Source organism: Haemorhous mexicanus, chromosome 1 (assembly GCF_027477595.1).
Source record: "Haemorhous mexicanus isolate bHaeMex1 chromosome 1, bHaeMex1.pri, whole genome shotgun sequence".
Taxonomy (NCBI): domain Eukaryota; kingdom Metazoa; phylum Chordata; class Aves; order Passeriformes; family Fringillidae; genus Haemorhous; species Haemorhous mexicanus.
Window position 1 is genome coordinate 107,274,180 of NC_082341.1, and position 13,115 is coordinate 107,287,294.

The 13,115-nt window shown below is 42.1% G+C and overlaps 1 protein-coding gene across 8 annotated transcripts in view; it reads right to left on the bottom strand.

Moving 5' to 3' along the window:
- Positions 1-13,115, bottom strand: part of MTCL1 (microtubule crosslinking factor 1) — a 101,817-nt gene that overhangs the window by 36,510 nt on the left and 52,192 nt on the right. For 4 of the 8 annotated variants that reach the window (XM_059858300.1, XM_059858293.1, XM_059858316.1 and 1 more), the window contains exons 4-6: positions 11,282-11,341; positions 4,041-5,366; positions 2,938-3,093 (exon numbers count right to left, since the gene is read on the bottom strand). In XM_059858300.1, coding sequence (XP_059714283.1) covers positions 2,938-3,093; positions 4,041-5,366; positions 11,282-11,341 — 1,542 coding nt within the window. Of the gene's footprint in view, positions 1-2,937; positions 3,094-4,040; positions 5,367-9,164; positions 9,243-11,281; positions 11,342-13,115 lie in introns of all 8 variants that reach the window. The other 4 variants (XM_059858260.1, XM_059858278.1, XM_059858287.1 and 1 more) reach the window with 2 other exon arrangements.

The following is a 13,115-nucleotide window of genomic DNA, read 5'->3' on the forward strand; positions in this document are numbered from 1 at the left end:
CTGAAGGAAGAGAACTAGCAGAACAGCTCAAATTTAGAGCATCAGGTATCAAATGTACCAAGTCATATCTGGTCATTTGAAAGAGTGAAATTTTCCTTCTTCTGAATGTCTTCTTGCTTCTTAATAAACAGGAAGCAATTGCTTGAGAAAACTGCCTTTCATTTATGGACATTCCATTGGCGGAAATCGCCAGGTAAAAAATTATTTAACATTCTTCCCATTGGTTTCCATTTGTTGCCATAAGATGTTTGCTCCATGTTACCTGTTTTAGCTTTCCTGTTTGTTTTAGCCAGGGCAATTCTTACTAGTTCACCTGCTTTTTCTTTGGATAGTAAAGAGTGATTTCCCCATCCCACCACAACAGAGCTCTGCTAAAATCATGAATAATGGATTGAAAATCCACCCCAGTGGGCTCCAGCCTCCCACAACAGCAGCTGCAAGACTTGTTTCAGCAAGAAAACAAAGCCCTGCTCTTAAAGCAATTTCAAGATATAATTTCCCTTGGACTGGGACTCTAACCCACCTCTTTAACATGCAAATGCATTCTAATAATCCTGTTGCACTAACAGCTAAAGTGCAAAGCCCAAACAAGGACACATGTTTACAGTTAGGCCACAGGGTAGTTTCAAGCACATGTCTGTCTGCATTTATTGTGTTTAATAAAACCATTAAGCTCCCATGGTGCTCATTTTTAAAACTATAAGGAATCGCTAAATGGAAGCTGTGCGGCTTTGCTTGTAAAATTTTAATTTAAAATTCAGCTTGGTAAAAATAAATTTAGACAAACGAGCTTGCCGGAATAAAAAGAAAACATTTTCCTCAGTGAAATGAAAGGCCAGTGCATATATTTTCACAACTTCAGTCAAAGCAGATAAAGACTCATGTATAGCCATACCCACTGTGGGCATTTGAGTCTCCATTTGAAATTTCTGTGGTAATAAAAAGACACCTTTGGTATTTGAATAGTATGCTTTCCTGCTCATTCATCTGGAACAAAAAAAAAAAAAAAAAAAACCCAGTTTTTGCTAGTGCAGTCTATGAAATTTGTAAAAAACAATTTAAAATAAATTAAAATACTTAAAGTGAATAATAAAATTAAATTGAATAATGAAATAATAAAATGATACCTTCCAAAATTATTTTGAGAACTCTTCTCCTTCACTTGACTACTACAGATTTTAAGATTTTAAGATTTCAGTGGGCTGCCTTCCCACTGAAAAATTTTAGCATAAAGCAGTGTAATATTCTTTTTTGCTTAAGTGATCATGACTGTAAAAACATTTTAGTCTTCCACATTTTCTCAAGTTAGACTATTTGAGCCCCAGCCTAGGTCATATTTTGAGCACATCTGGTGCTAAACTGTTTATTCTCTACCTTTGATTATAATTACTGGTTTGTTCCTTGCCAGGCTATGGTGTGAAAACTTTCCCTTCTCTGCTCAAGTTCAGTTTTCTGTATATATTTTATACCTCATCCCATCCTGGGAGAGGAAAAAAAAAGGTATTGTGCCAAAATTAGCCAAATCCCTAATCCTAACAGAGGGCATTGATATACAGGTCTTTACGTAATAACAACACTGATCTAAGATAAGGGGCAACCAATAAATATGACAGAATTTGAACAGAAATATTGTAATATTGAAATATTGCTGGAGTAATTTTCTGACCCTATCTACCATAACTGTTGAGCAATATCAGTTTCTGATTGCAAAGGGATCCATGCTGAACAAGATTTCTCTACCTCATTGGCCCCTTTCACAGCTGAAGAATTACTTTACCTTTCACTGAGAGGCTTATGGTGCTCTGGATTTATCAGATATCCTTCCTGTGGTCTATTTCACTGTTGCAAGTGAAAAGTTGGAAGAGACGCCGCTGATCAAATTTACTGTTCTAATCCTACCAAAGGTCTGTGCTGTCAGGATATTTTAAACCAAACCAAACAAAACCAGCCAAGAATTACCTGTGTTAAGATGAAGGACCACTTTCCCTTTCATATTCACTTCATCATGCTGTTTTGCTACCAGCTGCCCTGAAGTTTTTGTTTTCCTACCCCTGCTTTCTAGGCCTTGCAATTGCTTACTCACTAACCCAGCTGTCCTAGCCAGCAGTCCCCGTTCTCCAGACTGAGTTAGGATTTCCGATATATTAACTCTTCTTCATGTGTCTATAGAATTAAAAGCATGTTAAAACTCATCCCTCACTAGAAGCTACTCTAACCATACAGTTTCAAGAACTGGCTTCCCAGTGGCCAGCAGAAAAGTTTCTCACTACTCCAAGCCCACCTTTATGGAGACAGATTCGAAGTTGTTTTCTTCATGACCAGTTGCATTGTCCGGACAATCTGTGTTCATGAGAAAGCAGCTAAGGAGATGTTTACTGAGGCAGATATGGCCTCTGCATGAATGAAGATTCAAATAAAAACTGATTGATGCTTTTGACAAATGGAAAAGTACTCAACAACCCAAACAATGGAGACCTATGCTTTAAATAAGCTTTTTTGGAAGCTGCAGGGTGCTATATTCCTGCATGGTGTTGAGAATCAACATGCCCACCAGCATCTACTGATGGGCAAAAAGCAAAGCATTCTCTGTCTGTAACCTTTCCAGATTTAAAACATCCAACAAAGTAAAACATGAAAGCATGATAAAATATCAGGGGTTGTAACCTCTTCTGGAGATCTTTCATTTCTTTACTCAGTTGTAAAGGGTCCCTGAGCTGTACTTTCCCCCTTTGCAATGCTACTTGGAGCAGGGTGATGGCTTGTAAGTTAGGACAAATTTGCTCCTCTGAAACTGCACGGGGCAAATGAGATCAATCACAAATTTCACAACAGGGGTGCCGTGTTTGTCTAATTTACTCCCCCAACCCCTGGCTTCTGTTACTCATCTCCTGGCTAAGGCAGCAGGAGGCAGTGAGTAAGACGGGCTGCTTTGCTGACCTCTAGACTGAAACAGCCCTTGTCTCCTGGCCTGTAGAGTTTAATGTCTCCATCAGCTCTGCGGTGTGGGTCGGTGGTGGCTCGCTGGTGGCGAATCTCTTGCTCCTCTCCACGATCTTGTTTGAGCTGCCACTCCATCTGATCCCTCAGTTTGGACTGTTAGATGCATGGGCGGTTTATAACAAAAAAACAAAAGGACAGGAGGGAATAAAGAAAACAAAAATGGGTAAGGTAGACGACTGAAAAACTACAAGACAAAGAAAAGCGTGAACAGAAAAAACAACTTAAATACAGTGGCATAAGAAAGTGAAGAGAACAAAACCAAAATGAGGATGAGCAAAATGATGGGCTGAAACATCTGAAAAGCAAAAAAGAGAAAGAGAGGAAAAAAGAATGCAAACACTGGTTATGAGGCGCATGCAATGAGGATGCATGAGTCAAACCAACAGCAAGCATACAAATCATGAAGGATATGGGACACAAGGCTCTTCCTTCCTTACTTGTGCGGTGCAGAAAAGCCATATCCAGTGTGGCAGTTGTGGCAGTTTAGACATGCGCCCATGGGCAACGCTTTAGGCAAGGCAGTCCTTCGCTGGCTACAGAGCTTCTCACTCGCTGCTCGCTTAGGGGAGTGAGCTGTAAGCAGGCTTTTCAAAACACATCACTTAGAAAACTGCATTTGGTTGGGTTCTTTTGGCAGGGCTCTTGAGAACATGCCTGACCCTTTTACAAGAGAGCATAATAAAGACCTCCTCACATTTCTTAGCAAGGCTTCTAATTTACATTCACCAGATTTATTTTTTTTTAAATTAATCTCCTTTTTTTCATGGGGAAACACTGCTGTTACAGACAAAAACAAGACAGATCTCTTTAACACCAATGGATTAGCCTTTTTGCCACGAGGAACCGCCTCTGAATCAAAGGAGTTGTGCAAATAAATAAAAGAAAAAAAAACTATAAAGTGCTTAACATTACACACTTAATACACTGCGGGTCTGAAATCATAACAAAGCAGCTGTGAGGAAAATTAGCTCTAGGGTAGCAATTGCCAGAAAGAAAGAGAAACGATAAAGAGAATGAAGGCAAATAAGAGGCTGACCTACCTGGAAGTCAGTGATTAATTCCTTCCCCAGGTTACCAATGGGAGAGTCTCGGGACATGGACGTCATTGTGGATAGGAAACTGGAAGACTCTGTGAGATGGGGAAGAGGGGAGAGGTCCTCCATCTGCTCCTTAAGGCCCTCTCCAATGTGGTCGACCTTTTCCAGGAAGGTCTGAAGCTCCTTCCGGAAAGCTTTCATCCTGGAGTTGACAGTGTCCAGAAGCTCTGGTTCATGCTTATCTTCTCCCCTTTCCTCAGCACTTCTGAAATCCTGCTCGGTGGATGGGCTGCTGGTTACGTGCACCTTCGCATCATAAATCAAGCTGTCCGTATCGGTGATAAGGCGCTCCACAGTCCTCTCAAGTCGCTCAGCCTCACGTTTGATGTTAATTAATGACTCGGTGTCCTCTTTCACTCTCATGAGCTCGGTGGAGCACAGGTCACTGACTTCTGACGGCTTCCCACTTCCAAAACCTGACGTCTTCTCATATACTTCTTCAGAGTCACTCTCGCCCCCAATGGGCCCCTCTCTCTTTGGCTGTGGCGGACGACCATCTTCACTATCACTCTCTTTTTTCCCAGCATCGCTGTCGGCATCGCTGTCCCTGGGGCTGGAAGTGCGCAGGCCCAGGTGAGAGGCAAGATCGTAACGCTGGACGTTGGACATCAGGACCCTGTTCTCATACTGGAGCTTCATCACTTTCCCACTCAGCTCATTGATTTGTGACCTGGCCGACTTCAGCTCCTCTTGCAAGGTCCCACCACCCTTGGATGCTGCGTCATCCAACCAGCCTGGCTCCTGGCCTGGCTCGAACTTGAATTTGTTCAGCTCATTCGTTAGCTGCTTGTTGTGATCCTCAATTTCAGAGATTGACCTCCTCAGCAGCTCTGCTTCCTCTTCCACAAACTGCAGGTGCCTGCGCAGCTCTGTGGCTGATTCCACAGAGTCTCCGTAGGGCGAGGTAGGAATGCTTGAAATGTGGTCCCTGCTGAGACACTCTTTTTCATACTGGCACCTCATGTCCTCCATCTCAGCTTTAATCCCCCTGTTCTCCACCTCCAGTTCCACTATTTTTCTGCCCAGTATGTTGGCTTCCTCCTCCACCAGCTTCAAACGAAGCTTCAGCTCAGCCTCCCTGGTGCTAGGTGGGCCCCCTGCTTCCCCAGTAGGCAGGGGACTGTCCACATCTCCATAGATGGACTTGTACTTCTGGAGCTCCTGCTCCAGTTCGTCCTTCTCCCTCCCCAGTTTGGCCATCTTCTTACGCATCAGCGCTGCCTCCTCTTTGGCAAACTGCAGCTGGCACTTCAAATCAGCACTGTCCTCCTGCCAAGAATAATCACCCCCCCAGCCCAAGATTATATTACAATAGAAGAACAACCAGCAGCTTCTTTTCCAAAATGTCCACCTCCCCATCCTCTGAGCTGTATCTGTTAAGTATGCAAACAATTCACAGACAGAGCTGCGCAAACCACATAGTAGGCACATTTCATGGCTTGCTCTTGGTTAAATTGGCAAAGCAGTTTGACCAGAGTTAAAGAGGGAGGAAAAAAAAAAAGTGTGCCTGTGCAAGTGTTCAGTGATGCAAGAGTGCCAGCACAATCTTTTTTCTCAAATGCTGAGCAAACTTTGTGGAAAATAATGACTCAAATCAAAAGGTTCCATGATTTGCTGGCACTTTTTGTTCCATTCACTTTTTGTTCCATTTACCTTTAATGTCACGCTTGTTCCCCTTAGGCACCATGAAACAAAGACTACTCAGATGAATTTGCTAATCATAATCTCAAATTTTGGGCTCATTCAGCTAGAAAGCACAACAAAGGTGTACTAAACTGCGTGGTTGCCTTGAAAAGTGAAGACTTTAATTACTGTGATCTCACATTGCTGTGAAATAAATGAAGTTCCTAACTTACTTTCCAAATAGAAAACACACTGTTGTCTCTATTGCTGTTATTATTAGGACAGAGCAGATTGTGATCTCTGTTTCTGGGATAAACAACTGTTCACAAGGGAGATCGGTGAAAACACATGAAAAAGGGAAGAAAAATTGATTAAATCGTGTTTACATCCAAATCCATCCCATGTGAAAACCTGCATTTTTCAGGAAGTACCAGGGTATTGAATGACTGTTTGGGGTTTTTTGTGTGTGTTGGGCATTAAAGAGTACTGCATCTCATCTCAAATGAAAACTCCAGTGTGTATTGTGCTGAAATAAGAGACAAGGTTAAGTAAATTCTAAGCCAATGAACAATTTCTTTGCATGAATCCCTTTCATGAATTGTCATGGAGATACAGGCACTTGGCCTCAAAAGAGACACATTTATCAGCATTAGCAGTATAATGGAAGGCAGGCTTTGAAAGATGATCTCCTGAGACAGCAGATTTTATCGTTGTTGGTAGGCCATGTGGACATATATGCAATTATATATGGAAACTTCATTTCGGTCTCCGGAGCACTGTTATCTTTCACAAGCACCATTTTGTTTTAATTCCTAATAATGGAAACCAAATTCAGAGGAAAACATGACTGACTTTAATTGTTCGCCCAGATCAGGCTATGAAAAAAAAAAATTATGAAACTAATTATGGCTCAGTAATGTGAGGAAATAATTTAATTTCTATAGCACAGATCCTAGCACACTGGTCTTCTATGTTACCTAGATTAATTTTGCCACATTCTATTTACACAAATACTAATTATGACTTAATTTCAGCTGTTAATAACTGAACAGACACAAAAGTGATTGGTTGTATACTTCTGAACCCAGTTAGCTTTCTGATTGATGCTGCCTGCTGCAGGTTGTGACTTTAAAATGCTTAATAGAAAAAAAAGTTAACTTATACATTAAAAACATGATAGAGGTAAAAATTAGTCAAACTTTCTGTTAATATGTGGTTTTAATTGACAACCAAGAGCCAAACACAACTGCAACCATGGGTTGATTAAAATTTTGGTCACCATGTTTCTGGCATCAAAAATATAACTTTTAAATTAACTCAAGGAAGATACTTATGATTGATTAGCAGCAGAGCCTCTAGAAGATAGACTTTCTAGCCTCTCTATTGTCTCCTTCCATATACATTTCTCTTTTTTACACATATTTTTATAAATTGCTTTTCTCTTTATAACTCAAAAGTGCAAATTAAGAATCAAATTAAAACCTGGCAAAATCCTATGCAGCCTCTACCACAGTCACTCTGAATTTTGATTGCTCTGGCTGGATCAGGCTGTATGATTAAAGCATCATCTTTTTCCAGGGCTGTGCAACACATTACCTCTCTTTTTACTGTCATGGTGAATCAGTTTAACCCCAGAGCTCAAGGTTTTGCTTTTAGGGAAATACAAAGATCACAAGGAAAGTTACAGCCAGACTAGTGCTGCACATCAGAACCCACAGGTGGGATGATTACTCCTGGTCATTTATTTATTTATCTGTTAATAGCTGGTCTGACATTTTCTTTATTCTGTGTTTATAATCCTGCATTCTTTACCCAAGTCCTTGTCTGCCTGTGGCTCCAAGAGCCCAGCTGTCTGTGGCAGTAGCTGGTGCCTTGCACCTCCCCGGCTGCAGGCTGCTGGAGCGATGCCAGCGAAGGGGCAGCCTGCCCCATTCCTCTGCTCTGCCTGGGAGCTCCAGGGGCCTGCTCCCACCCTGGGCTCAGAGGGACCTCCAGCCAGACACCCACTGCCCTTCAGACAGCACAAATAACAGCACTTGGGACAACACACTCAGAGCTTTGAAGCTTTTGAAGAAAAGGGAAAGGCTTCGATGGGTTTAGGGTCACGGCCCCAATGTTTTTGCTCAGCATCACTGCACGACTCAGTGCATCTGTGGAGTTAGTGTGTTACTACTGCAGGACAAAACCACTTTTAACTCCTTTAATGGCACCATTTTAATGCCAGGTTTTGTCTTAGCTAATTTTTTTTTTCTTAAAAGGATCAAATTTTCAAGTTTTGTTTTTTCTCAAGAGCTGAAACAAGCAAGATTTTTTTCATTAAACAAACACAAGCCTCATACAAAACAACAGAGCTGATGGATGTTAATCTTGCCTACTAAATATGGATCCCATCTGGAAAGGTGAGAAAGCTCTAGATCTTCCTCACTTCCCTGCCAGGGAACATCCCATTCCCCTGACAGCATTTTTTCCAAAGGAAAAGAATGGTCAGGAGAGATTCATCAGCCAGATCTAAGCATGCCAGAAGGGTAGGACTCCAACCTTCATGCATCTGTCCCTCTGAAACTTTGTGTACAGAAATATCACTGATTTCTTGATCAGTTGAAACCAAGTAGAAACAGTGAGAGAGTGAGACACCCACATAGGCAAAGCAGAATTTTGACATATAAGGCAAACTAAAGAGAGGCCAAATCACTGAAACGAAGAATAGCTCATTATTAGTTAAATTGTGAATGAAAAGACAGGAGAGGGGAAAAAAGAAAAAAGAGGGAGAATAGCCTTTCCATGGTTTTGGAGGAACAAGAGGCTCAAATCCCAGGGGCTGAATATGGGCAATGGCCTCCTGACTGTATTAAAAATCCAGTATGCGGATGCTTTCCTAAAATGTGTACATAGGGCAAACCACATAGAAAGAAAAGAAGGAGCAGCAATGCAATGATGTGACAGTCACGGTGCTCTGTCATGGACTTTGAGAGATCATTAAGGATGAATGGGAGTTAATGATTACCGATGGTGATAATTTGCATGCAATTGCACTTCAGCTCTGTATTGCACTTCAGAAGGATGTTAATGGGTAAAAAAAGCAGAAGAAAAAAGCCCAGATCCTTCCCCACAGAGTCTGCTGTCTAATTTAAACAAATGTAGAATGTGGAGATAAAGAAATGAAATGTATAGGAAATAAATTAACTTAATTATGCAATGTAAATGCATAATGTGTGAGAGATGTGATGAGAATGAAGAGCTGATCAAAAATTCCCCAACACAATATTTCTTTTCTGGCAAGAAGACACAAAGCTAGATAGAGGCCAACACCATCTCCTCTACCACCATCACCAGCTCAAGGGAACTGCCAGGCAGAAGACTGGCAAGCAATTTTGGGGTTGCAAGTCTGATGACAAGGCAGTACAACCAGCACCCAAGCATCTGGCTGAGTGCCAGCACTCCTACCTTGCGCTGGAGAACCACTTTTCTTTGTGTTTTGCCTGGTGCCTGGTATTTTCCAAGAAGCTCCGTTTTGCAATTCTGCTGAATAAAAACTTTTTTTCTTCAATACTGCTAGAGGTGGGAGAGTGCTACTACAAATTCTGCTTTTACACAACTTCAAGACAATCAACGTCATGGGTATTATTTACTCGGAGTGCCCTGTGGTGAGTGTGAAGTTCCAGCTAACTTTCATCATGAGCTTGCTGTAAGTAAAAACACCAGTCTTGCCACATGCTGGATGTATCTGTACACAGGTGGATGCACAGACTCTAAGCTTGAGGCCTTCTCAGTCACAAAATATATAATGGGTGTTCATTCTAGGTATTTAAGGTATGTGTCCCTGAAGAGCAGCATTTTGAACCTCCTGAGCTGTGTCTGTACCAACCCTTGTAGGCCATGCCCAGGACCTGGCTGCTGTTTGACCAGGTCAGGCATGTGCTGTGATGTGCCTTGATCTCAACCAGCAAAAACCTCTGATGGATGCCTGGGTTTGGAGACAGCTATAGGTAATATCCTAGATCTGGGAGAAAGCCAGGACATGTACATATAGGCTAGGCTATGTTAGTATTTAAGGTTACTTTTTGGTCTTTTTTACCCTAAAGTGTTGGTGAAGAAAACTGAATGGCCACCTTGCAGAGTGCTGATACAATGGTTTTCATTTCCAACCCCAAGTCCTTTGCCTGCAAGAGTTGTGATGAGTGTGCAGTGGGTAAAAGATTTTCTCCCCGTGTGGCTTCTGGGATCACTTCCCTTAGTTCTGAGTGGTGCTGAGCTCACATTTGGTTACTCAGTTCATTTGGTGAAGTTAATTTTGTTAATTTTGTGAAGTCCTTTTTAAGGTTTTCCAAAGTAAACTGTAGCTGCTCTCAATGCCTGGATTTGGGCGGAGGAAGCAAGCATGAGAATCCATTCTCTTTGCACAGTTCTGTATTTCCAGGAATGAAGAAAGGAAGGACAGTGCTGCTCACAAACCCCTATGGACACAATTGTGCCTTCGTGTAGCTTCATCTGTAATTTGCATGTGTGTGGGCATGTGTATATACTTCATCCATATATTTTACATACTTGCAGAAAAACAAACTCTGACCTGACTGACGACTTAAATAATTCTCCATAGCAAGAGCCTCATTTTAAGGTATGACTAAGCCATGCTTGTGTCATCTTGGCCAGGATGCTCAGTCTGCTGTGGCCTGGGAAAGCAGGCTGAAGTGCCCTGGCCACTGGCCAGTCCCCCAGTATGCCCACTCAGCTGCCTGCCCTACCCCCTCAAGTTCAACATATTGTAGTGATTTATTATGGTTTCTATTACAAATCAATGGACTTTAAGACTAGACAGCCCTTGGGTCTCGGCTGTGTACGCTGAGCCTGCCGAGGGGGCAGCAGGGGAAGTGCATCCCTTCTCTAATGAAGGCACAATGTCTCTCCTGGCTCCTTTCCCAGCAAGGTGAAATACTATCCCCATCTCCCTGGCTATAAACAGTAACTGTGCGGGTGCTGGGAAAAGCTTTAACTCCTACAGTCAGCACAAAAAGCAGAGGAAACCGGGCAGACTGCTTTCCTGAGAAGGACTGACCAACGAGATCCCAATAAAACCCGTGTCCAAAGAGAGACTGAGTGGGCAGCTTGGGCTCTCTGAGGTACCTCAGCTTTGGGAGCACAAGTTCCTGCAACATCAGGGAGATCAAAGGAGACGAGAGCTCAAGAGGTGTCACTGCAGTGTGTGAACTGCCTTCCTGCCAAGACACTCATTAGCACAAAACCTTTGGCACAGTGTATAAATTTAGTTAGTCCCTAAGCTGTGATCCAATTATTTTGTGAGGCAAGGTGATTTGCTCCTCTTGTAGCAAACCTGCAGCCTCAGTCAGTGGATACAAGCACAATGAGCCTGAGAAGCTGCACAGTTTAGAGACTGCACTTTTGTCCTAAATTGCTTCTACATTATCTCTGGGAGGTCTCAGAAGATAAAAGCCTAATTGCACTCAAGTTAATATACCTGATGGCCCTGTCAAAACCCATAAAAATAAATTTCGAGTTGTACCATGTGATTTTTGCTCAAAGTTGCATGTTCATGGAAACCATACCTGGGTAAACGTCTTTTTTTCTTTGTGGATTTCTCTGCTGCCTCTCCTCTTCAGGGAACTCTGCAACAGAAGCAACGCTGTGTTATTGATAAGCTAAATACAAAGACTGCAAGTTTGGCAGGTTTCACCACTACACCATTAATTAAGGAGAGAGAAAGAAAGAAAGAATATTCTCCTGAACAAATGGGGATTTAATTTTTCATAATAATCCTTAAAAGAACGAGATGATCTGGTCCTTGACGAAGAATCTTTTAATGCCCAAAATTTCCCACCAAAACTAGGAATAAAATTAGTTAAAACTTCACAGAGGGGGTAACATACCCCCCCTTTTCTTCTATGGACCACCACAATTTTTGGCTAAATTTTCTTTTTGCATGGGGCATGATTCATGTTTGATTAATCCAGGGCAGAAGTCCAAAAATCTTACTCACAGTTGATGTGAAACACGTGGTGGAAACCTCAGAGAAAAGCAACCCCCCAAAAAATAGGCAAAGACCTGCATGTTTAAGCTATGTGGCATAACATTACTTGCTAATCCGTGCTAGCAAACATACTGAGGAGCCCAGATAAAGACCAGATAATTCTCCAGGTATTTTTGAATTTACTTCATAAACCAGATTTTATTGGTTTTGCAAATCTTTATATCCCTTTCTAAGCAAATATTTTTAAGACACGGAAATGATGTCATCATCAGTGCTTCACTGAGAAACCTCTCATTTCCCAAATGGAAAAGCAGTTTTCCTGAGAAGTGAGAGGCAGAGCACCATCAGGATGTTACCAATGTTTACTTGTGTGTCAACACTGGTTTCCAAACTAGTGTGAGCTGGGCCTACTTAGAAAAGGCATCAATTTGACACTTATCAGGTTGAGATGATCAATAGTTATATCAGAGAAAAAAAGGCGAAAAGTTGGAAACTGCAGAGTTTGAATTCAAAGCAGGCTGTGTTACTCTGTCTGTGCCCAGAGCCTGAAGTTTGATACTCCCCCAGGTCACCCCGATATTCTGGCCTCTTTTATTTATTACTTCTGTTTATATTCGCTCTGTGGAGGACAATTTCCAGGTCAAGTAAAACCTGGGCTGTCATGGGTTGCCCACGGTTGGCAAGATGGAGCAGTGTCCCTGAACCAGCACCTGCTCCCATGTCAGGTGGGCTAAATTCCAGTCTCTGTAACCCACACTGACCCAGCACTGCAAACCAGGAGCTAAGAGGAAGGGACAGGAGGGAGAGGCATCCTGTTAATCAGCTAATTTCAGCCTTGTGCCCAGCCATGAGCTGGCAGAAAACACACTGTGAGCTCGGGGACCAGCACACACACCACACACAAATCTGAACCAAAATCTTTCCCTGGCTTTGGGGCTTCTGTCTGTTCAGCTATGCAGCTACTGCATGTTATAATTATTGCACACTAAGACAAATCTCTCCCTCTACTCTTTGTTATACACAGATAAGTAGTTAAAACCCATTCATACGCAGCACCATATGCCCAAGACCTACTACAGTTTATTTTTGTTAATCTGCTCTCTAATCCAGTGATTTCCTATAACTAATGAAGATGAGTAAGAGAAATGTCTTTTTCTGGATACTGAAACAGTTCAATAAAAAAAGACTTTAAACACTAAAATCATCATCTGAAAACCCTTAGGCAGGATAAACAGTTACTGTTTTCCCTCCCCTTTTTTTCTTTCTTTTTTTTTTTTTTTTTAGTGTGGTGTTATTCTAGAAGCAGATATGTAACAGAAAGGAATCACCAGTCAGCAGCATCACTCCCGGGCACACAAGAGAGGTCATTCTGGCTGAAGAGAGATGGGGCATTGCCCTGGTCCACACATGTG